The sequence below is a fragment of the Nesoenas mayeri genome, assembly GCF_963082525.1.
Source record: "Nesoenas mayeri genome assembly, chromosome: 31".
Lineage (NCBI taxonomy): Eukaryota > Metazoa > Chordata > Aves > Columbiformes > Columbidae > Nesoenas > Nesoenas mayeri.
The window spans coordinates 305,626-329,035 of NC_137567.1; the positions used below are offsets into that span (position 1 = coordinate 305,626).

The 23,410-nt window shown below is 50.4% G+C and overlaps 1 protein-coding gene across 6 annotated transcripts; it reads right to left on the reverse strand.

The window, feature by feature from the left end:
• Positions 1-1,271: 1,271 nt before the first annotated feature.
• On the reverse strand, positions 1,272-23,131 carry AKAP8 (A-kinase anchoring protein 8). Of its 6 annotated transcripts, XR_013923435.1 has the most exons (15): positions 21,132-21,240; positions 19,221-19,259; positions 18,015-18,047; positions 17,629-17,902; positions 15,794-16,385; positions 14,068-14,209; positions 12,031-12,080; positions 11,488-11,518; positions 10,605-10,695; positions 9,938-10,079; positions 7,697-7,790; positions 6,068-6,198; positions 4,091-4,186; positions 2,944-3,116; positions 2,015-2,151 (listed from the first exon to the last, which is right to left on the reverse strand). XR_013923435.1 is itself a non-coding variant. In XM_080361366.1 (14 exons), the coding sequence occupies exons 1-14, from the start codon at positions 21,202-21,204 to the stop codon at positions 1,741-1,743; spliced, it is 2,196 nt and encodes a 731-aa protein (XP_080217492.1). In that variant the 5' UTR covers positions 21,205-21,240; the 3' UTR covers positions 1,272-1,740. The 6 variants fall into 6 exon arrangements, 5 of the variants coding, with proteins under 5 accessions (XP_080217492.1, XP_080217491.1, XP_080217494.1 ...); XM_080361366.1 differs by lacking the exon at positions 2,944-3,116 and having other exon boundaries at positions 1,272-2,151; positions 12,031-12,077; XM_080361365.1 differs by lacking the exon at positions 2,944-3,116 and having other exon boundaries at positions 1,272-2,151.
• Positions 23,132-23,410: the final 279 nt, after the last annotated feature.

Consider the following 23,410-nt stretch of genomic DNA (forward strand, 5'->3'; position numbering starts at 1 on the left):
GAAAGCGACGTCACAGCGTGGGGGGGGGAGGAGGAGGAGTTGAGGGGTAAACGGCACCAATTCGGGTTTGGGGCCATTGAAGCCACTGGGAGGGGGCGGTTTGGGGGGAAAAAAGGAGGTTTTGGGAAAAAAAGGGGGGAAAAGAGATTTGGGGGAAAAAGATTTGGGGGAAAATAAAGATTTTTTGGGGAAAAAAGAGATTTTGGGGGAAAATATTTTGGGGAAGAAAAAGATGTTTTGGGGAAATAAAAGATTTTTGGGGAAAAATGATATTTTGGAGAAAAAAAGAGATTTGGGGGAAAAACAAGAGATTTGGGGAAAAAGATTTGGGGGCAAAAAAGGAGATTTTGGGGAAAAAAGGAGATTTGGGGAAAAAAGGAGATTTGGGGAAAAAGATTTTGGGGAAAATATTTGGGGGAAAAAAGGTATTTTTGGGGAAAAAGGATTTGGGGTAAAAAAAGCAATTTTGGGGGAAAAATATTTTTGGGGAAATAAAGATTATTGGGGAAAAAAAGGAGATTTTGGGGGAAAAAATTTGGGGGATAGAAAGAGATTTTTGGGGAAAAATGATATTTTGGGGGAAAAAAAGGTTTGGGGGAAAAAAAGAGATTCTGGGGATAAGGATTTTGGGGTAAAAAAGGAGATTTTTGGGCAAAAAACAGATTCAGGAAAACAGATTTTGGGGGAAAACAAGAGATTTTTGGGGAAAAATGATATTTTGGGGGGAAAATGATATTTTTGGGAAAAAAAGATTTGGGGAAAAAGATTTGGGGGGGAAAAAGAGATTTTGGGGAAAAAGGATTTTGGGGTAAAAAAGGAGATTTTGGGGCAAAAAATACAGATTTGGGGAAAAAAGATTTTGGGGGAAAACAAAAGATTATTGGGGAAAAATAAGAGATTTTGGAAAAAAGATTTGGGGGAAAAAAAGAGATTTTGGGGAAAAAGGATTTTGGGGTAAAAAAGGAGATTTTTGGGCAAAAAAGAAATTTGGGAAAAACAAAAGATTTTGGGGAAAAAAAGAGATTTGGGGGAAAAAATGGGATTTTGGGGAACACGATTTTGGCGTAAAAACTCCACATTTTGGGGCAAACCACTGAGATTTGGGGTAAAAAAGGCGCTTTTAGGGCAACGACCCTGAGGGTTTTGGTTCCAATGTCCCCAACAGCCCCTGAGATTTGGGGCAAAACCGCCCGGATTTGGGTTCGCCCGGACGCCAAATTCTGCCAAAACCGGCGTTTTTGGGGAAAACCACCTTTATTTCCTCAAAACACCCGCCTGGTGTTTAATTAATTAAGCTTAAAAGATTAATTACCACCCCCCCATAATATATCGATGCAAATTAATGCGTTTCCCCGATTAAAAAACCCACCGTTTTGGGGCAAAACCTCAACAATGTGTCTTTTCGGCGCCCGTTTTGCCGCGTTTCGACCCAAATCGGCGCCGGGATTCATTAATTACAACGTTCCCAAAGCTCAAATTGCTGTTTAATTACCTTTTTCTTTCTAAATTCGCCCCAAAAAGCCGCATCCGGTTCAGGGCGGGGGGGATTTTGGGGTAAATTCCTGCGCTTTTCGTCCTAAAAGCACCGGGAATGCGGAATTGGCGGCAAACGAAGCGAAACGGAAGGGGGAGGGGCTGGTCCCTAACGAAGCGGGCGCGGCCCTCCCGTTAATTAGAAGCCAAATTGGCCCCGTTTTGGGTGTTTTCGCTGGAAAACGGCGGCAAATCTTCTATTGACAGTTATTGCTCCTCATCCCGCCCCTCGCGTTCGTTTTGGGGAGAAACGGGTGATTTTGGGGGGTTTTCGGCATCTTCGGTGTCGCCCGCGGGCGCCGGGGCTTCCGGCGTCACCGCTGTTGGCGGCGCTGATGTCACCTCTGATGTCACCTCTGACGTCACCTCTGACGTCACTTCCTCCGGCTCGTCGTCCTGCAGGAACGGCGGCATCAGGAGCTGGTTTTGCTCGCCGAGGTTCTTCAGGAATTCCTCCCGTTTTGGTGATTCCGGCGCAATTTGGGGCGGTTCGGCTGTTTCGGCGGGTTCGGCGGTTGCGGCGTCACCCTCGGCGCTCACCGGCGGTTCGGCGGCACCACCGTCCAACGCGTCATCCACGTCCTGATCGGCGATCTCGTCCGTGAACGGATCTTCCCCCTGTTGGAAACACAACGGGAAACACCGCGAATCAGCGCCGAAAACCCACCAAATCCAACCAAATCCACCGTGGAACAACCCCCGAAAGGATCCGCGGCCAGAGAAGACGCCGCGCTGGCGATTCGCTTACGGAACCGCCGCCGAATCGGCGCCGGCGGCTCCGCTCCCCCGGGCGCAATTTTGGGGTTAAAGGAGGCGATTTAAATCCAAAGGGCTTCCAGCTTCCGGCTCGTCGGCAAACGGAGGAATCCAGGCGCCGGTGTCGCCTCGCGGCACAAGACCCTCCACGTTTTGGCCCGTTTTCTACTCTTTCTCGTGGTTTTTAAGTCGCTTTTTGGCCTCGTTACCTCGCTCCGGCGCATCCCGGTTGATCTTCACCACGTTCACCATCCCCGTGCAAACCCAAACTCCTCAAAACTCCCGTTATTTTATGGGTTTGTTTTCACCGCGCCGGCGCGATCGGCACCAAAACCCCCGCGGCGCACGGCGCGGGGTTTATTTTAAAGGGGGAAGGATCAAGCTTTTCCCCCCTTTCTGAATCCCGTGGGTCCATCTCGACCCCTGAGGCGGAGGAGAAACCTCAACGTTCGGGTGGCAAGGGGTTAAACCTGGTTTTACCGGGCGATCCGGCTGCACCATCCGCGCTGGGGCTGAGCCCCCGCCATTCGGGAGCCTTAAATCACCTCTTGCTGCGGCCAAGTCCTGGTTTAACTTAACGCCTCGCCTCGCGGCTCCGGCGCTTCCTTGCCCAGAGCGGGTTATTTTAATGGCGAAGGCGGCTCTTGGCATTACCTGAGATCCTCAGATTTTCCTCTCCACCCCTTTTCAGGCTGGTTTTGCACCCGGGAATGATACGGAGCCGGCGCCGGGATGGATCCGGAGCTCTCCTCGTGCCGCGGGGTGATTTAATTCTGCCGCCAGCCTTTGATACCGTTGCCCATGAGCTGTGGAGGCGCCTGCGGACCCTGGCGGGGGTAGACGGGAGTTGCACTTGAGCGGTTCCGGCCTTGCGGAAGGTTTATGGTTATAGGTTTGCGGTTAATGCTGCGCAGAGGGACGGCGGAGGCGCCGCCTCGCCTGCCCCCTTATTTGGCTCCTGGGGGGTACCGCAGGGTTTTAGTCTCCCCCTCCTGCTCAACAGGTAGGATAGGCCGGGTTTAGGGGGGGAGACGCCGGGTTTAGCGCGGGGGGACGCCCGTCCCGCGCCGACGTCTCAGCTCAAAGTCTCTTTGCACTGGACCCAGTGGGTGGAGTCGCAGGGGTTTAAGTTTTTAGGCTAGGTTTTAGCACAGACCCGGCATGATGAGAGCGAGCTTAAGCCGGGCTTAGAGCAGAACTAAAACCCGGGTGGTGCTGGGACTCGGGGAACGCGCTGCCCCGGTTTGGGGGTGCACGGGGGCGGCTCCCAACGCGGATTCCCAGGGAACGCACCAGTAGCCAAAAGCGCTTCCGTTCCTCTTCGCTTGCCGGAGGAGGTTCCGACTGGACCCGCGCTCACCGGGGAGGCCATTTAAGCCGCGCTTAACCCCCCGTGTGCCGAAGTCTGCGCCTTCCGGGCTTCTTTCTGTCATTCCGAACGCCGGGTTGGATTTAAAACGAGCCCTAAGCCTGACTTTGTGTTCCGTCTGGGCTCTGAAGATCGGCCGCTTCCCGATGGGAAGAGGTGGGCCATAAAAATCAATGGGGGCCCAGGGCTATTTCCATTTTGGAGCGTTCGGTAATCGAGCTACACATGCCGGGGCGCCGACCGTAGGTACAGTCGGCGAGTCAATCAATCAATCAACGAAACAATAAGAATACAACCAAACCAACAAGAGAAACGGCAAAACGCCTACGAGAGAAGCAAGCGGAGCAAGGTTCGCGGACAAAAGGCAGCGGACGTGGCGTCGTGTCGCGGCGAGACGCGGCTCCGGAGCTGCCGGCCCCTCCTTGCACTCACCTTGAGGTATTTCTCCAACATCTTGACGATGTGTTTGTTGTTCAAGACGCTCTTGGCGACGTGTAAGCTGGTTTTCTTGAACTGCTCCGCAGCCATCTGGGAAGGGAATGAACATGGGGGTCAGCGGCGCTGTGTCCGTGCCTGGTTTAGTCTCCCGGTGTGATTTAAGACCCCGTCTCTCCTGGACAGTGTGTGTGTCACAAACCCCCATGGACAGCGTGTGTGTCATAAACCCCCATGGACAGTGTGTGTGTCACAAACCCCATTGGACAGTGTGTGTGTCATAAACCCCATTGGACAATGTGTGTGTCACAAACACCCCTGGACAGCGTGTGTGTCACAAACCCCATTGGACAGCGTGTGTGTCACAAACACCCCTGGACAGGGTGTGTGTCACAAACCCCATTGGACAGTGTGTGTGTATCACAAACCCCATTGGACAACGTGTCACAAACACCCCTGGACAGGGTGTGTGTCACAAACCCCATTGGACAACGTGTCACAAACACCCCTGGACAGGGTGTGTGTCACAAACCCCATTGGACAGCGTGTGTGTCACAAACCCCCTTGGACAGTGTGTGTGACACAAACCCCATTGGACAGCGTGTGTGTCATAAACCCCCACTGGACAGCGTGTGTGTCACAAACCCCCCTAGACAGTGTGTGTGTCATAAACCCCATTGGACAACGTGTGTGTCACAAACACCCCTGGACAGTGTGTGTGTCACAAACCCCATTGGACAGCGTGTGTGTCACAAACTGCCATGGACAGCGTGTCTGTCACAAACCCCATTGGACAGCGTGTGTGTCACAAACCCCATTGGACAGAGTGTGTGTCACAGACACCATTGGACAGGGTGTGTGTCACAAACCCCATTGGACAACGTGTGTCACAAACACCCCTGGACAGGGTGTCTGTCACAAACCCCATTGGACAGCGTGTGTGTCACAACCCCCCCTGGACAGTGTGTGTGTCACAAACACCCCTGGACAGCGCGTGTGTCACAAACCCCATTGGACAGCGTGTGTGTCACAAACACCCCTGGACAGCCTGTGTGTCACAAACACCCCTGGACAGCCTGTGTGTCACAAACCGCCATGGACAGCGTGTCTGTCACAAACCCCATTGGACAGCGTGTGTGTCACAAACCCCCTTGGACAGGGTGTGTGTCACAAACTCCATTGGACAGCGTTTGTGTCACAAACACCCCTGGACAGGGTGTGTATCACAAACCCCATTGGATATCATGTGTGTCACAAATCCCATTGGACAACGTGTGTGTCATAAACCCCCCTGGACAGTGTGAGTGTCACAAACCCCATTGGACAGTGTGTGTGTCACAAACCCCATTGGACAACTTGTGTGTCACAAACCCCATTGGACAGCGTGTGTGTCACAAACACCCCTGGAGAGCGTGTGTGTCACGAACCCTATTGGACAGTGTGTGTATCACAAACCCCATTGGACAGCGTTTGTGTCACAAACACCCCTGGACAGGGTGTGTGTCACAAACACCCCTGGACAGGGTGTCTGTCACAAACCCCACTGGACAGTGTGTGTGTCACAAACCCCATTGGACAGTGTGTGTGTCACAAACCCCCATTGGACAGCGTGTGTGTCACAAACCCCACTGGACAGTGTGTGTGTCACAAACCCCATTGGACAGTGTGTGTGTCACAAACCCCCATTGGACAGCGTGTGTGTCACAAACCCCATTGGATAGTGTGTGTGTCACAAACCCCATTGGACAACGTGTATGTCACAAACACCCCTGGACAGCGTCTGTGTCACAAACCCCATTGGACAGTGTGTGTGTCACAAACTCCATTGGACAGCGTGTGTGTCACAAACACCCCTGGACAGCGTGTGTGTCACAAACCCCATTGGACAGGGTGTCTGTCACAAACCCCATTGGACAGCGTGTGTGTCACAAACCCCATTGGACAGCGTGTGGACCGGGGAGGTTGTGGGCTCACCCTGCGGTTGCGGTTGTGGTCGGCCGATCGCAGGTGCCGCTGCAGGAGGTGGTTCTGCGCCGGGATCAACATGTCGCAGGCCAAGCAGTGAGCGGCTTCGATCTTCTTGAAGAAATGCTCCTGGCCGATCCCTGCGGCCCCCCCAAAAAACAGACACGGTCAGTTCACGTCGCCTTCTCGCCCCCCAACAACCCCAGCGCCAACGTTCCTTCCGGTTTCTGCTTCCAGACACAAAACCAATCACTACGTTGCTCTAAGAGAGGTTTATTTCTGCCTCTAAAACAGAGCGTATACGGCACCCGAGTATAAGAGGAACAGAAGGTTTGTTCACATAATCATGAGATATCAAGGGTTGAAGGGACCTCAAAGCTCATCCATCCAACCCCCCGGAGCGGGAACACCCAGCTGAGGTGACACAGGAATGTGTCCTGTCCTGGAACTGAGGGGCCACAATTGGACACAATATTCCACATGTGACACACTATTCCAGATGTGGCCTCCCCAGGGCAGAGCAGAGGGGCAGGAGAACCTCTCTGACCTACTGAGCACCCCCTTCTAATCCCCCCCAGGTCCCATTGGCTTCCTGGCCACAAGGGCCCAGTGCTGGCTCAGCCCACAGCACCCGCTGTTCCCAGCTGGTCTCCCATCCAAGCACTGACCGGGCCCGACCCTGCTTAGCTTCCCAGATCAGATGAGATGTGGCATTCTCAGGGTGCTATGGCTGTATATATTACATATCTGTATGTTCCCCAAGTATATCCTGATAGTATCTGAACTAAACCCTTTCTTCAATGGCAGAGTAGAGGGGCAGGAGAACCTCTTTGACCTACCGACCACCCCCTTCTAATCCACCCCAGGTACCTCTGGTCTCCCATCCAAGCACTGACCGAGCCCGACCCTGCTTAGCTTCCCAGGTCAGATGAGATCGGGCGTTCTCAGGGTGCTATGGCTGTGTATGTTATATATGTGTATATATATATGCTCCCCAAGTATATCCTGACAGCATCTGAACTAAAGGGCAGAGTAAAGGGGCAGGAGAACCTCTCTGACCTACTGACCACCCTCTTCTAATCCCGCCCAGGTCCCATTGGCTTCCTGGCCACAAGGGCCCAGTGCTGGCTCATGGTCACCCTGTTGTCCCCAGGACCCCCAGCTCCCTTTCCCCTACACTGCTCTCTAATGTATAATTTCCCAACCTATACTGGACCCTGGGGCTGTTCCTGCCCACATCAACACTCTACACTTGTTCTATTTCATTGAGTTTCTCCTCCCCAGCCTGTCCAGGTCTCTGATGGCAGCACAGCTCCCAGTGTCACCGCTGCTCCAGCTTGGTGGCACCAGCAAACTGGGTGACAGTCACTCTATTCCCTCTACCAAATCATTGATGGATATATCGAATAATATAGACCCGTGGCCCCAAGTGGCCTCTGCCCCATTATCCCATGACTCTCTGGCTTCTTCCCTTCCCCAGTTCGCAGTCACTCCCTCAGTTGCGCTGGAGAAGGAGAAGTCGTTCCATCAGTTTCAAGCTCCATCATCCTGCCCTTCCCCTGGGGCCTCAGCGCTACGGGATCCTCAGGACCTGCCCTAAATCCTTCACCTTTGCGTTGGTCTCTTTGGGTCACTCACCCTTGAAAGGATCCGGTTTCTGTTTCGTTCCCTCCTTCTCCGTCAGCTCCTGGCGCCGCTTCTCGATCTTCTTATTCCGGTTGACAATGTATTCCTGGAAAGGACCGGGACAAAACTCCTCCTTAATACGCATCCAAAGGGAAACGAGCTCTCCAGAGCAAACTGGGGCGAGTTAACGAGACCAGGCAGTTGTTTTCCCCTCCCCATCGCCTCTAATTTGGACCGAATCGGCCCCAAAATGAGCCCCGTTCTGGCGTCGCCATCAAATTCCTCATGGGAAAGCCCAAATCCTCGATAAACGGCCCCAAAACGTTGGTCACCGTCTCGGTTCTCATCTCTCCTTCCTCAGCTTTAGATGTGGAGATGGTGGAAACAATCTCTGCCGTATGAGAGATGAGTTTGTAGCCCCTTTAGGCGCTCGCGTGAGCCTAAAAATCCCAAACTGGGCCTGGAAAGCCCAAATTTCAGCCTAGATATCCCTCGTTAAGCCTAAAAATCCCAAACTAAGCCTGGATGTGCCACACGGAGCCTGGAAATCCCAAACTAAGCCTGGAAATCCCCCCTTAAGCCCAAATATCCCATGTTAAGCCTGGATGTACCACACTAAGACTAGATAACCCAAACTAAGCCAGGAAACCCCAAACTAAGCCTGGATGTCCCTTATTAAGCCCAGATGACCCAAACTAAGCCTGGATGTCCCTTATTAAGCCTAAATGACCCAAACTAAGCTGGACGTTCCTTATTAATCCTAAATGACCCAAACTAAGCCTGGACGTCCCTTATTAAGCCTAAATGACCCAAACTAAGCCTGGACGTCCCTTATTAAGCCTAAATGACCCAAACTAAGCCTGGACGTCCCTTATTAATCCTAAATGACCCAAACTAAGCCTGGACGTCCCTTATTAAGCCTAAATGACCCAAACTAAGCCTGGACGTCCCTTATTAAGCCCAGATGACCCAAACTAAGCCTGGACATCCCTTATTAAGCTTGGATGACCCACACTAAGCCTGGACATCCCTTATTAAGCCTAAATGACTCATGCTAAGCTTGGACGATCCACACTAAGCCTGGATGTCCCTTATTAAGCCTAGCTGACCCAAACTAAGCCTGAACATCCCATGCTAAGCCTGGATGTCCCTTATTAAGTCTGGACACCCCAAACTAAGCCGGGACACCCCATGAGAAGTCTGGATGTCACTTACTAAGCCTGCACGTCTCTTATTAATCCTAGATGACCCAAACTAAGCCTGGACATCCCACGCTAAGCCTGGATGTCCATTAAGCCTAGATGACCTAAACTAAGCCTGGATGTCCCTTATTAAGCCTAGATGACCCAAACTAAGCCTAGACGTCCCTTATTAAGCCTAGATGACCCAAACTAAGCCTGGCCGTCCTATGCTAAGCCTGGATGCCCCTTATTAAGCCTAGCTGACCCAACCTAAGCCTGGATGTCACTTATTAAGACTAGATATCCCAAACTAAGCCTGAATGCTCCACGCTAAGCCTGGATGCCCCTTATTAAGCCTCGATGACCCAAACTAAGCCTGGATGTCCCTTATTAAGCCTAGATGACCCAAACTAAGCCTGGATGTCCCTTATTAAGCCTAGATGACCCAAACTAAGCCTGGACATCCCTTATTAAGCCTAGATCTCCCAAACTAAGCCTGGTTGCCACACGCTAAGCCTGGATGCCCCTTATTAAGACTAGCTGACCCAACCTAAGCCTGGATGTCACTTACTAAGACTAGATGACCCAAACTAAGCCTGGCTGCCCCACGCTAAGCCTGGACGTCCCTTATTAAACCTAGATGACCCAAACTAAGCCTGGACGCCCCTTATTAAGCCTAGATGACCTAAACTAAGCCTGGACGCCCCTTATTAAGCCTAGATGACCCAAACTAAGCCTGGCCGTCCCTTATTAAGCCTAGATGACCCACACTAAGCCTGGCCGTCCCATGCTAAGCCTGGACACCCCTTTTTAAGACTAGATGACCCAAACTAAGCCTGGCTGTCCCACGCTAAGCCTGGATGCCCCTTATTAAGACTCGATGACCCAAACTAAGCCTGGATGCCCCTTATTAAGACTAGCTGACCCAAACTAAGCCTGGACGTCCCACACTAAGCCTGGACACCCCACGCTAAGCCTGCATGCCCCTTATTAAGCCTAGCTGACCCAACCTAAGCCTGGCCGTCCCCTCGGGCGCCGGAAGGGCTGCATTGAAGCCGAGCAGCCCCGGTACCTGCAGGAACTCGACGGTTTTGTCGGGGAGCTTGGTGCCGATGTACCGCAGGGTCTCCTTGTGGAACTTGCTCTGGAGGTGCTTCTGGATCTCCTCCTCCTCAAAGCTGCGGAACTTGCAGACGGAACAGGCAAACTGGATCCTAAATGGGCGGCGAATTAGGAATGAGCTCAGCTTAACAAGCACATCAACACGGAGACGGCACCAGCCCCTTGTATTTTCCACCTCTTCGTTTTTCCTGCCCAATTTTACTTTGTAACGGCTCTAAAACCTGCGCCTACGTCTCCGTAAAACCTGGTTTATGCTACAGAACTGGACATTAAAACCCCGCAGGAGTTTAAAAGCAACCGGAGGAATCGCAATGGTGGGAGGTGAATTAAACTCCTGGAGATTAAAATCATCTCCTTGGGGTGGGAAAGACTCAACGTATAGAAATGTCAGTAGTTTAGTCTGATTTGAATACTAAAGCTGCACATAACACCACTTAAAACACCCTCTGAATGTATAGATTATTGCTTATAAACACCACCGTGTTCTCGTCTTAAAACAGTCGTAAAACACACAAAAGCGGGGGGATAAATGGGTTGAAATCAGCAAGTGGAGCCCCAAACCGGGATCGCGGGGAGGAATAACCGGGGTATATATTCATATTATTAACATTATTCACCTGTCCATAGCGCGATCCCGCATCCGATCTCTTCTCCGCTGCTTCTCCCTCTTCTTCTTCACCTCCTCATCATCATCTTCACAACCAGATGCTGGGGAGGAAAAGGATAAATCAGGATTATTGCGACTACAAATCGACCACCGAGGGATTTTGGGACCCGATTATAAGCGGCGTTGGAGGGAAACCAGGCTATAAAAGCACCTTTTAATTAAGTTTCTCTCTCGTTAAGCGTCATTTTGTCACTAAAACTTGGGGTGATGATGAGGCCTTTAGAGAAACGCAGTGATTTAATCAAACCAAGCATCAGGGAATATTCCGATTAAATTATTGGGTGTTTTGGGGAAATGGTTTGGAAACAACTTGTATTGAATTTGCTCAGCGGTGAGTGAATATTTTAGAATTATAGAAGGATTTTGGGGATCTGAAGCGGAAAACGTGGGGAAAAGGGACTTTTCCAACACCCCCTAATTTCCTCTTCATTTGTGAAGACGCAACTTGGTTTTATTCTCCTCGTATTCTTTGAATGGAGCTGAATATGGGATAAAATAAGAATTGAACATCCAGCTCCGATGGTTTAACCCTAAAAACAACCTCGACGTGGCGAGAAAATCCCACGTGTGGTTTTGATGTGTCGTGACCCATAAAGAACGATCCCAAAGCAGCTCAAGATGTTTCAGCTGCTTCAGACACCACCTTGTTCTATATCAAGTGTTCTAATGCACCTCGATACATCCCCATTGATTAATAAAATGAAAACAAACCAGTGATTGAAATAAACTCAATACCAACGAATGATAGAAACTAAAATCAATTAACAGCATCACGTTTTTGGTATTGAAGGCGATGGGGCACGCGCGGGGTTAATCCCATAGGGGTAATGCACCAAATTCAGCCGCCAAACGGCCCCGGATCTCCTGGAAAAGAGAAACACAAAAGGCACCGCGGTTATTTTGGGGGGTTTGGGGGTTCTCGGCGCGATATTTGGGCCGTTTGGGGATTTAAAACCTGTTTTAATTCAAAAATAGCGCCGTTTTTAATCTATGGGGTCGTAGCCGTTGCCGAGTGGCGTTTGTTGCTGTGTTTCTAATTTATAGCTTGTCGCTATATATTTAAATAATTGGGAGATGCCTAAAGGAGCAATGAGTGATGGTGGCGAATAAAACACGCGGCAACGAGCCCAAACGAGGAAAGGAAGCGACCACTAATTGGAATTCAGGCCTAACGAGCCGCGCCGGGAGCGCAATACAAGCGCAGCATCCGACCTTTCATTATAAGGCCAAGGAAACGACGAGGAGCGAATATTCCACAATATATAGGCTTAAAATGGCATTGATGGGGGTTAAATGTTCCGCCCCTCGGTGAGGTGGAAAGAGAGAAGGGATCGCTTGAGTATTTGCCATAAAACTCATCAAAAGGAGCTACTTACACCTTTGTCGGCTTCGTCCGCGGATTTGTCGTCCCCGTCGCCTTCGTCTGCTGCGGGAAGGCAAAATAATCATCGTTTAGATGGTGTGGGGGGGGGTTTGTCTCATTTAGTGCTCCAAGGGGCCTAAAAAAGCATCAGGAAGGGGGATAACGGCTCAAAACGCCCGTGAGGTCACCAAGGGCTCGCTGGGCGCTCTTGGAAGTTGTCCCGATGGTCACAGCGTTACGGGCGTTGAATTTTGTCCGTTGCCATGAAATATCTGGAGTATAAAACCTACGGAGTGTTATAACAACGCTAAGGGCTAAAATCACAGAATCCCAGAATGGAGTGGGGTGGAAAAGCCCTCAGAAATCATCAAGTTCAAGGCTTGGTCCAACTCCAGCCCGTTCACTAGATCATGGCACTAAGTCCAGTCTTAGTTTAAAACCCTCCAGGGCCGGCGAGTCCAGCACCTCCCTGGGCAGCCATTCCAATGCCTCTCTGCACAGAATTGCTTCCTAATCTCCAGCTTAAATTCAAGTTTAAGCCCCCTTGTCCTATTGCGAAGAGCCTGGGAGAAGAGCCCAATCCTCCCCTGGCTCTGACTTCCCTTCAGGTGGTTCTAGAGAGTTCTGAGCTCACCTCTAAGCCTCTTGTCCAGCCTAAACAAGCCCAGCTCCCTCAGCCTCTCCCCATAGGGCTTGTGTTCAATCCTTCCCCAGTCTTGTTGCTCTTTGGACCCGCTCCAGCACTTCAATCTCTTTCCTGACCTGAGGGGTCCAGAACTGAGCACAACACTCCAGGTGTGGCCTCCCCAATGCAGAGCACAGGGGGAGCATCACTGCCCTTATCCTGCCAACTACGCCATTTTGGATCCAGGACAGGACACCATTGGCCTTCTTGGCCACACTGGTGGCTCATGTTGAGCTTCCCGGCCATTAGTCCCCCCAGGTCCCTTTTGGCCACTCTGTGCCCAGCCCGGAGCGCTGCAGGGGGGTGTTGTGGCCACTTGGCCTTGTTGAACTTCATCCCATTGGGTTCGGCTCATTCTCCGGTCTATCCAGATCCCTCCTGCCTTCCAGCAGCTCCACACTCCCCCCAACTTGGTGCCATCATCACGGTCTCAATCCCCTCATCGACATCATCAATAAAGATGTTAAACACCTTTGAATGGAACAACTATGAGTTGGTTGAGAGATAAACCACCAAAAATTGGGGGGAAAGGGTCAGGTTGGGGGGGTTTTCTCTCCTTTAACGCTCCAAGGGGCCTAAAAAGCACCAGAAAGTGGGATAACGGCTCAAAACGCCCGTGAGGTCACCAAGGGCTCACTGGTTGCTCCTGTAAATTGTCCCGATGGTCACGACATTTTGGGTCCCGTGGGCACGAAATCCACAGATTATAAAAGCTACAGAGTGTTATAACAACCCTAAGGGCTAAAAAGCTTTGAATGGGACAATTATGGGTTAATTGAGATAAACCACTGAAAATTGGGGGGAAAGGGTTGTGTTGGGGGGTTTTCTCCCATTTAATGCTCCAAGGGGCATAAAAAGCACCAGAAAGTGGGATAACGGCTCAAAACGCCCATGAGGTCACCAAGGGCTCACTGGTTGCTCCTGTAAATTGTCCCGATGGTCACAACACTTTGGGTCCCTTGGGCACGAAATCCACAGATTATAAAAGCTACGGAGTGTTATAACAACGCTAAGGGCTAAAATACCTTTGAATAGGACAATTATGGGTTAATTGAGAGATAAACCACCGAAAATTGGGGGGAAAGGGTTGTGTTGGGGGGTTTTCTCTCCTTTAATGCTCCAAGGGGCCTAAAAAGCACCAGAAAGTGGGATAACGGCTCAAAACGCCTGTGAGGTCACCAAGGGCTCACTGGTTGCTCCTGTAAATTGTCCCGATGGTCGTGACTTCTTGGGCATCGAATTTTGTCCGTGGGCACGAAATACGTAGATTATAACAACGCTAATGGCTAAAAACACCTTTGAATGGGCTAATTATGGGTTAATTGAGAGATTAAAGCACTGAACAGGGGGGAAGGGTGAAGGTACCGTTGTCAGAGTCGTCGGCGTCGCTGTCGCTCTTGGCCTGTTTGCTGTCGGGCTCGTCGCCGCTCTGCGACTGTTTGCGCTTGCGGGCTCCGTCGCCCTCCAGGCGCCCGCCCGAGCGGCTCCGGAAACCTCTTCGTTTGGGCTGAAATGCCAAGAAATTGGTTGTTAGTCCCTGGTTAACAAAAAAGCTTCAAATCGAAGGGGGGAGTCTCGTTGCTATGGGTGAAATTTGGGGTGTCCCATAGAGGGGTTTGGGGTGATAAAGGATTTATAGGGGGGTTAAGGCCCCGAGGAGCGGGTGTGGGACACAAGGAGAGCTCAGAGGGTTTATTTTAGGTGCAAATTGGTGTTTTATATATATATATATACACACATATACATATATATATATACACATATATATGTGTGTGTGTGTGTCTGTATATATATGTATATACATATATGTATAAGAACGTGTGTGTATATATATATGTATATACATATATGTATAAGAATGTGTGTGTGCATGTAGAGATATATACACACACATATATATATCTACGCACATATATATACATATGTATATAAATGGTGACGTTTTGCTCTATCCAGTGATACTGAAATTCTTTCCAGAGGTTCTGGTTTAGGTGCAAATTGGTGTTTTTCATATATATATATATATGTGTGTGTGTGTGTGTGTGTGCATGTAGACATATACAGAGAAACATAAATATATATATATATAATTTGTATGCGTGTATATATATTTGCATGCGTGTATATACACTTGTGTATGCATGTATATATATTTGTATGCATGTATACACACACATATATATACGTATAAACACACACACGCACATATATATACGTATAAACACACACACGCACATATATACGTATAAACACACAGACGCACATATATATACGTATAAACACACACACGCACATATATACGTATAAACACACACACGCACATATATATACGTATAAACACACAGACGCACATATATATACGTATATACACACAGACGCACATATATATACGTATATACACACACATGCGCACATATATATACGTATATACACACACACGCACATATATATACGTATATACACACACATGCGCACATATATATACGTATATATATACACACACGCGCACATATCTATACGTATATATATACACACACACACATATATATACACACGCACATATATATATGTATATGGGGACATTCTGCTCTATCCAGGAAATGTAAATGATTTCCAGAGCTTCTATTTTAGGTGCAAATGGGTGGTTTTTATCTATATATCTATATGTGTGTGTGTCTGTATTTATAGAGATACATTATATATATATATATATATATATATATATATATATATATATATCTCGGGACATTCTGCTCTATCCAGGGAATATATATATTTTTAATGTGTGTATATATATATTTTTAATGTGTATATATATATATTTTTAATGTGTATATATATGTGTGTATATATATATATATATGGGGACATTCTGCCCTATCCAGGGAATATATATTTTTTATAGATATAGATATATGTATATATATTATATACATATATGGGGACATTCTGCTCTACCCAGGGAATATATTATTATAATAATATTAATACTATTAATACTATTAATAATAGAATAACAGAATAATATAAGGGGACATTCTGCTCTATCCAGGGAAATCTCCCCCATTCCCCCCCGACTTGCCCAACTTACGGCGAGCGTGCTGAGGTGCCAGGGCGCGGCGCCCGCGCGCTCCCGGTTGCGCTGCCGCCCCATCCCGTACGGCGCGTTCCCGTACCGGCCCATGCCCGCCATCCCCATGGCTCCGTAGTCGTAGTCGCCGTAATCGCCGTAATCTCCGTAATCTCCATAATCCCCGTAATCCCCATAGTCACCGTAATCGCCGTAGTCGCCGTAATCGCCATAATCGGGGACGAGCGCTTGGGAGAAGAGGGACGGGAGGCGGTTGGAGCCGCCGCCGCCCATCCCGCGCCCGCCCATGTAGTTGAGCTCATTCCACCGCGCCGAGAGCCGCTCGGAGCTGGACGACGGCATCAAGTGCTCGGAGCGGTTGAATCCACCCGAGCGGCCGCGGTTCGGCGCGCGGTTCTGGCCCCGGCCGCGGATCAGCCCGTAGTTGTTCCCCCTGTTGCGGGATTGATCCCGGCGGGCGTCGAATTGGCCGCCGAAGGAGTCGCCGCGCTCGGCGGCCGCGTCGCCGTAGTCGTAGCCGGGGCGGAACACGTCGCGGTCGTTGAGCGAGGGCCGCGAGTCGTACGAGTCGAAGGATTCGAAGCGGAAGGAGCTGCGGGGGGACGACAATCGGGACCTAAATTAACACCTGATGTGCGTTCGCGTCGGTTTGTATCGTAATCTCAATGTCTTTAGCCAGAAAAATGGGATTAAAATATTTATAAACCAAGCGTAACCATAATTTTCTGCACCTGCTTCGGCTTGATTTACTCTCCCTTCATATGCTTTTATATATAAATATACATATATATATATATAAAAATACATATATATATAATATACGTGCATGTATGTGTGCAGTTAAACAATAAGAGACAAGCCCATTTTCTAGGGAGTGAACGCTGGATCGCGCCAGCGCAACCAGAACAGCTTAATCTGAATTTATAGTCATTGAAAGCCTTGGTATGTTTTATATAGATACATACATACATATATATATATATAAAAATAAAGACGCTGCGTCATGCCTGCACAACCAGAACATCTTGATCTGAATTTATAGCAGTTAAAAGCCTTGATATGTTTGAGGTATAGAGATTGATATGGAGACACAGAGAGACAGAGAGACACAGACAGACAGAGAGGGAGAGACATCCCTACATATAGATATAGATAGATATAGACATAGATATCTCTATATATAGATATAGATAGATAGGTACAGACGTAGATAACTCTATATATAGATAGATAGATATAGACATAGATATCTCTAGATATAGATATATAAAAAAATATATAGATATATAGGTATATAGATATATAGATAGACAGCTCTATAGATAGATATAGATTGATATCTATATAGACAGATATAGATAGCTCTATAGACAGATAGCTCTATAGATAGATATAGACAGATAGCTCTATAGATAGATATAGATAGATATCTCTATAGATAGATCTAGATAGATATCTCTATAGATAGATCTAGATAGATATAGATATCTCTGTAGATAGATCTAGATAGACATAGACACAGATATCTCTATAGATGGATATAGATAGATATAGACACAGATATCTCTCTATATAGATCTAGATAGATATAGATAGACATGGATATAGATAGATAGATATTTCTCTATATATGTAAAATACGAACACATCTGCCTACAGATAAAACAATAAGAGTCAAACTCCTTTTCCAGGGAGCAAACGCTGCATCGCGTCTGCGCAACCACAACGGCTTGACCTGAACTTATAGCAGCGAAAAGCCTTAATATGTTTAATCTATACATATATATATATATATATATATATAAAAACATGGGGGCACGTAAAACAACCGTCACCTCTCCTGATCGTCCAGCCCGTCGCCGGCGGCGCTGCCCTCCTTGGACAGCATGTCCAGGCGCTGGTTGATCTTGGCGATGATGGAGTCGGAGCTCTCGGCGGGCGCGGGCTCGGCGCCGTAGGCCGGGATGGCAGCGGTTACGCCAGCACTCAGCCCCAGCTCCGCGCCCTTGGGCGTCTCCCAGGCGCCGGAGCCGCCGGCCGCGTAGTTGTAAGTGGCCGCGGTGTTGGCGGCCGTGGTTTGGGGGTTGTAGTAGTCGTAGCCTTCATAGCCTGTTATCAAATTCAATCCAATTAGGGTGATGATTATAACGAGGGCGGAGGGTTGAGAGGCGAATGGAGGTGCCGGGGTGGGGAGCACGGGGGGAATTGGGGGAGCGCTCACCTTGCCAGCTCGGAGCGTTGGCCGCGTAGGTACCTGCATGGGGCAAAGGAAAAGGGTCAGTGCAAAGAAATGGAGACAGGAGGTTCAATAGGGATTGTTGGGTTTCATTGAGGGGAAATGGGGGGAGAAAAGGGGGGGAAAGGGGGCGGGAAAAGGGGGGGAATGTGTGGAAAAGAGGGAGGAAAAAAGGGGGGGCAGGGAAAAGGGGGGAAAAGGAGGGGGCGAGAAAAAGGGGGGAAGGGGGCAAAAAAAAAGGGGGGTGGGAAAAAGGGGGGAGGGGAAAAAAGTGGGGCAGGAAAAAATGGAGGGGGAAGAGGGGGTGAGAAAAAGAGGGGGGGAAAGGGGGTGAGAAAAAGGGGGGGGAAGGGGGGAAGAAAAGGGGGGGGATGGAGGGAAGAAAAGGGGGGGGATGGAGGGGAAGAAAAGGGGGGGGATGGGGGGAAGAAAAGGGGGGGGAAGGGGGGCAAGAAAAAGGGGGACGGGAAAAAGGGGGGAAAGGGGGTGGGGAAAAAAGAGGGGAGGGAAAAAAGGGGGGGAAGAGGGGGTGGGAAAAAGGGGGGGAAGGGGGGTGGGAAAAAGGGGGGGAAGGGGGGCAAGAAAAAGGGGACGGGAAAAAGGGGGGAAAGGGGGTGGGGAAAAAAGAGGGGCGGGAAAAAGGGGGGGGAAGAGGGGGTGGGAAAAAGAGAGGGGAAGAGGGGGTGGGAAAAAGGGGGGGAAGGGGGGGTGGGAAAAGGGAGGGAAAAGGGGGAGAAGGGGGGGAAGGGGGGACAGGGAAAAAGGGGGGAATGGGGAAAAAGGGGGGCAGGAAAAAAGAGGGGGTGGGAAAAAAGGGGGGAAGGGGGGCGGGGAAAAGGGGGGGAAGGGGAGGTGGGAAAAAAGGGGGGTGGGAAAAGGGGGGGGGGGGCGGGAAAAAGGGGGGAAGGGGGGGCGGGGAAAAAAGGGGGGAAATGGAGGGGTGGGGAAAAAACAGGGGAAATGGAGGGGGGGAAAGGGGGGAAATGGGAGGCGGGAAAAAAGGAGGGAAAGGGGGGGTGGGAAAAAAGGGGGGGGAAAGGGGGGCGGGAAAAAAGGGGGGGGAAGGGGGGCAGGAAAAAGGGGGGGGAAAGGGGGGCAGGAAAAAGGGGGGGAAAGGGGGGCAGGAAAAAGGGGGGGAAGGGGAAAAGGCGGGGGGCAGGAAAAAGGGCGGGGAAGGAAAAGCAAACTGACCCTGAGCGTTGGTGGCGCCGGCGTTCCAGGTGCCGTAACCTGCAAAACAGACAGCGGGCCATCAGAGGGATAAACCCCAGTTCCAGCCTCCCAAAGCCGGAATTGAAACCAGAGCTCAGCTCTAAGCTCCTCGGTTGTGTCAGAGAACAGAAATGAGGGATAAACCCCCAATTCAGCCTCCCAAAGCCTGACTTGAAACCAGAGCTCCCCAGTTGAGCCAGAGCACGGAAATTAAGGATAAACCCCCAACTGCAGCCTCCTAAAGCCGGACTTAAAACCAGAGCTCCCCATTTGTGTTAGAGAACAGAAATTGAGGATAAACCCCCAATTCCAGCTTCCAAAGCCTGACTTGAAACCAGAGCTGCCCAGTTGAGCCTGAGCATCAAAATTAAGATAAACCCCAACCATAGCCTCCCAAAGCCTGACTTGAAACCAGAGCTCCCTGGTTGTGCCAGAGCACAGAAATGGAGAATAAACCCCAATTCAGCCACCCAAAGACTGACTTGAAACCAGAACTCAGTTCTAAACCTCCTCGGTTGTGTCAGAGAACAAAAATGGAGGATAAACCCCAATTCAAGCCTCCCAAAGCCTGACTTTAAACCAGAGCTCCCCAGTTCAGCTGGAGCACGGAAATTGAGGATAAACCCCCAATTCCAGCCTCCCAAAGCCAGACTTGAAACCAGAGCTCCCCAGTTGTGCCAGAGCACAGAAATGGAGGATAAACCCCAATTCAGTCACCCAAAGCCTGACTTTAACCAGAACTCAGTTCTAAACCTCCTCGGTTGTGTCAGAGAACAAAAATGGAGGATAAACCCCAATTCAAGCCTCCCAAAGCCTGACTTGAATCCAGAGCTCCCCAGTTGTGCCAGAGCACAGAAATGGAGGATAAACCCCAATTCAGCCACCCAAAGCCTGACTTTAAACCAGAACTCAGTTCTAAACCTCCTCGGTTGTGTCAGAGAACAAAAATGGAGGATAAACCCCAATTCAAGCCTCCCAAAGCCTGACTTGAAACCAGAGCTCCCCAGTTGTGCCAGAGCACAGAAATGGAGGATAAACCCCAATTCAGTCACCCAAAGCCTGACTTTAAACCAGAACTCAGTTCTAAACCTCCTCGGTTGTGTCAGAGAACAAAAATGGAGGATAAACCCAATTCAAGCCTCCCAAAGCCTGACTTGAAACCAGAGCTCCCCAGTTGTGCCAGAGCACAGAAATGGAGGATAAACCCCAATTCAGCCACCCAAAGCCTGACTTTAAACCAGAACTCAGTTCTAAACCTCCTCGGTTGTGTCAGAGAACAGAAATGGAGGATAAACCCCAATTCCAGCCTCCCAAAGCCAGACTTGAAACCAGAGCTCCCCAGTTGTGCCAGAGCACAGAAATGGAGGATAAACCCCAATTCAGCCACCCAAAGACTGACTTTAACTTTAAACCAGAAGTCAGTTCTAAACCTCCTCGGTTGTGTCAGAGAACAGAAATGGAGGATAAACCCCAATTCCAGCCTCCCAAAGCCTGACTTGAATCCAGAGCTCCTCAGTTGCGCCAGAGCACAGAAATGGAGGATAAACCCCAATTCAGCCACCCAAAGCCTGACTTTAAACCAGAACTCAGTTCTAAACCTCCTCGGTTGTGTCAGAGAACAAAAATGGAGGATAAACCCCAATTCAAGCCTCCCAAAGCCTGACTTGAATCCAGAGCTCCCCAGTTGTGCCAGAGCACAGAAATGGAGGATAAACCCCAATTCAGCCACCCAAAGACTGACTTTAACTTTAAACCAGAACTCAGTTCTAAACCTCCTCGGTTGTGTCAGAGAACAGAAATTGAGGATAAACCCCAATTCCAGCCTCCTAAAGCCTGACTTTAAACCAGAACCCAGTTCTAAAGCTCCCTCCTCCACCTCTAGAAACGAACCCCCCGAACACAGGTGACCGTATCGAGTGATGCCGCGTCCCCGGTTGTCACCGGACGCGCTTGTTGGCACCATAAATGGGGAAAAGAACCCAAAATCAGCTTCTCCGTGGGTCGGTCCATCTGTTTTTCACCCATCGACGCCAAAACCAGGCCCAGCCCTCGTGTTATCGACCCCAAGCAGATGTCAGGTCTAAATGAGCTCCTCCCCTTCGCTTCTTAAACCATCCGCTAATCCAGGCAGTAAAACCAGGTCCAGCGCAAACCCTTGAGGAAAACAGAGGCTGTTTGGCCCAAAATGCCCCGTTTTCCAGCCAAACCTCCGCATTCTATAGGATGAAGCTCCTCGTGGTTCATCCCCGTGCGTACACGTCGGTATCGGGCTCGCTGAGACACGTCGCATTCATCCCCAATTATCATCTTATATCAATAAATTAATTAATCCGCGTTAAGCCAAGACCTTGACTTTTCAAGCAAAGCCCTCAAGCTTTCGCTCCATCTTAAAACCGCGGTAATTAAGAGCTCGGTGGCTAATTAACCCACTCGCAAAGCTTAATTATAAAGGGCGCTCTCCCCAGGTGTTTATTGGGCTCGGCGAACAAAAACCAGCACTTGTAGGATTCAACCCACGTTTTGGGTGGTTTTAATCCAATCGCAGCTTCTCATTTTGACACCTTAAGAACGGATTGAAGCGCTTTAAAAGCAACTTGTCCACAGGTTTGACCTCAACGTGGCATTCGGGTTAATTATTAACAATCTCCATAGAAAAAGTGACTTTGTGGGGTCTTGGGAACTTGCTAAAACACCCACAGAAGCGCTTGGTGTTGGTTATAATGGTAATTATGGTATAAAACCCAAGGAGGCGTTTGAAATAGCGAAGTAAAAGTGGTTCTTGTGCGTCTCTAAATAAGCTTCACCGAGGGACTTGAATATTCGACGTAAATTGTGGCGACTTCCTGCCAGTTTGGTAAAAAAGGTATAAAATAAACAGCCAAGGAGGACTCGGCAGCGTTTGCTGCTTTGCCGATGGGTTTTTGTGTCACAAATTGAGCCCGTAAGAGCAATAATGGTGTTTTTTGCGCTGGTTTGGTGGTTTTTTGGGCTCCGTTTGGTTGAATTGATGTTAAAGAGGAAGGAAAAGCCTCAGGGTGAAAACACGAGTGGGTGTCTGAGCGGTCACGGGTGGTTCTTGTGGCATCACAGAATCGTTTTGGGTGGGGAAGCCCCTCAAGATTGAGTCCAACCATAATGTGTCACTAAATATCCCCAAGGAGCTCATGTTTTCACCCCCCCACAGGGATGGCGGCGCCACCACAGCCTCTTCCAACCCCTAAAAACCCTTTTGGGGGGGAGTTTTTCCTCACATCCAACCGCTGCTGCTCCCCAGGGGGGTTTTCGGCCGCCCCCGCGGTGAAGTCGATACCGGGAAGGGGGGTTTAGTTGATCCATGAGGAAAACCCCCCTCATTAAACCCCCCCGGGACCCCCCAAAAGGCGCCGGGTCCCCTCAGAGGCTTCGGGAAGAGGCGGGAACGCGCCGCACGCGGCGGGGGGCGTGGCCGCGCGGCCGCCATTTTGTGTCGTCTTCAAAAATGGGACCGGCTCCATTTCCCCCCCCCCCCCCCCCCGCCGCCTCACACAACAACCCCCCCCCCCCCGCAACTCCCGCCTTGACCAGCACCCGCCCACCAATCAGCGACGCCCTAGCGCGGAGCGACGCGGCGCTCAGCCAATCAACGGCCGCGCCCCCCCCCTCCTCCTCATGGGAGGCGGGCATAACGCCTCCCGTAGGGGTTGAACCCCCCGCCGCCGCGGGGAAGCGACGCTGAGGCGGCGGGGGAAGCGAGACGCCGTCCCGGGGGAGGGGAAGGGCCGGTCCCCGCGGCGCCCCCGGGCCGCCCCGCACTTACCGCCGTATCCCTGCTCCATCGCTGCCCTCCGCCTCCGGCCAGCGGCTCCGCACTGCCCGCCCGCTGCGCAGGCGCACGGCGCCCGCCACCCATTGGTCGCTGCGTCCGCTCTGGCCCGCCCACGAAGCTCTTCATTGGCCGCGCTCCAGAAGCCCGCCCCCCGCGCCTGCCATTGGCCGAGCTCGCCACTGAGCAGCCCGCCCTTTTCGTCGTGCATCCCTCGATCCTATTGGTGGAGGCGCTGCCTCCGTGCCTGTCAATCACAGGCATTCCCTGTTCTGATTGGGCGGCGGCGCGGGGCGCGCCTGCTCAGGGTGGATGATGGCGGTGGCGGGGTCTCCATGGCTCTCACCCGGCACCTTCGCCTCTCGGC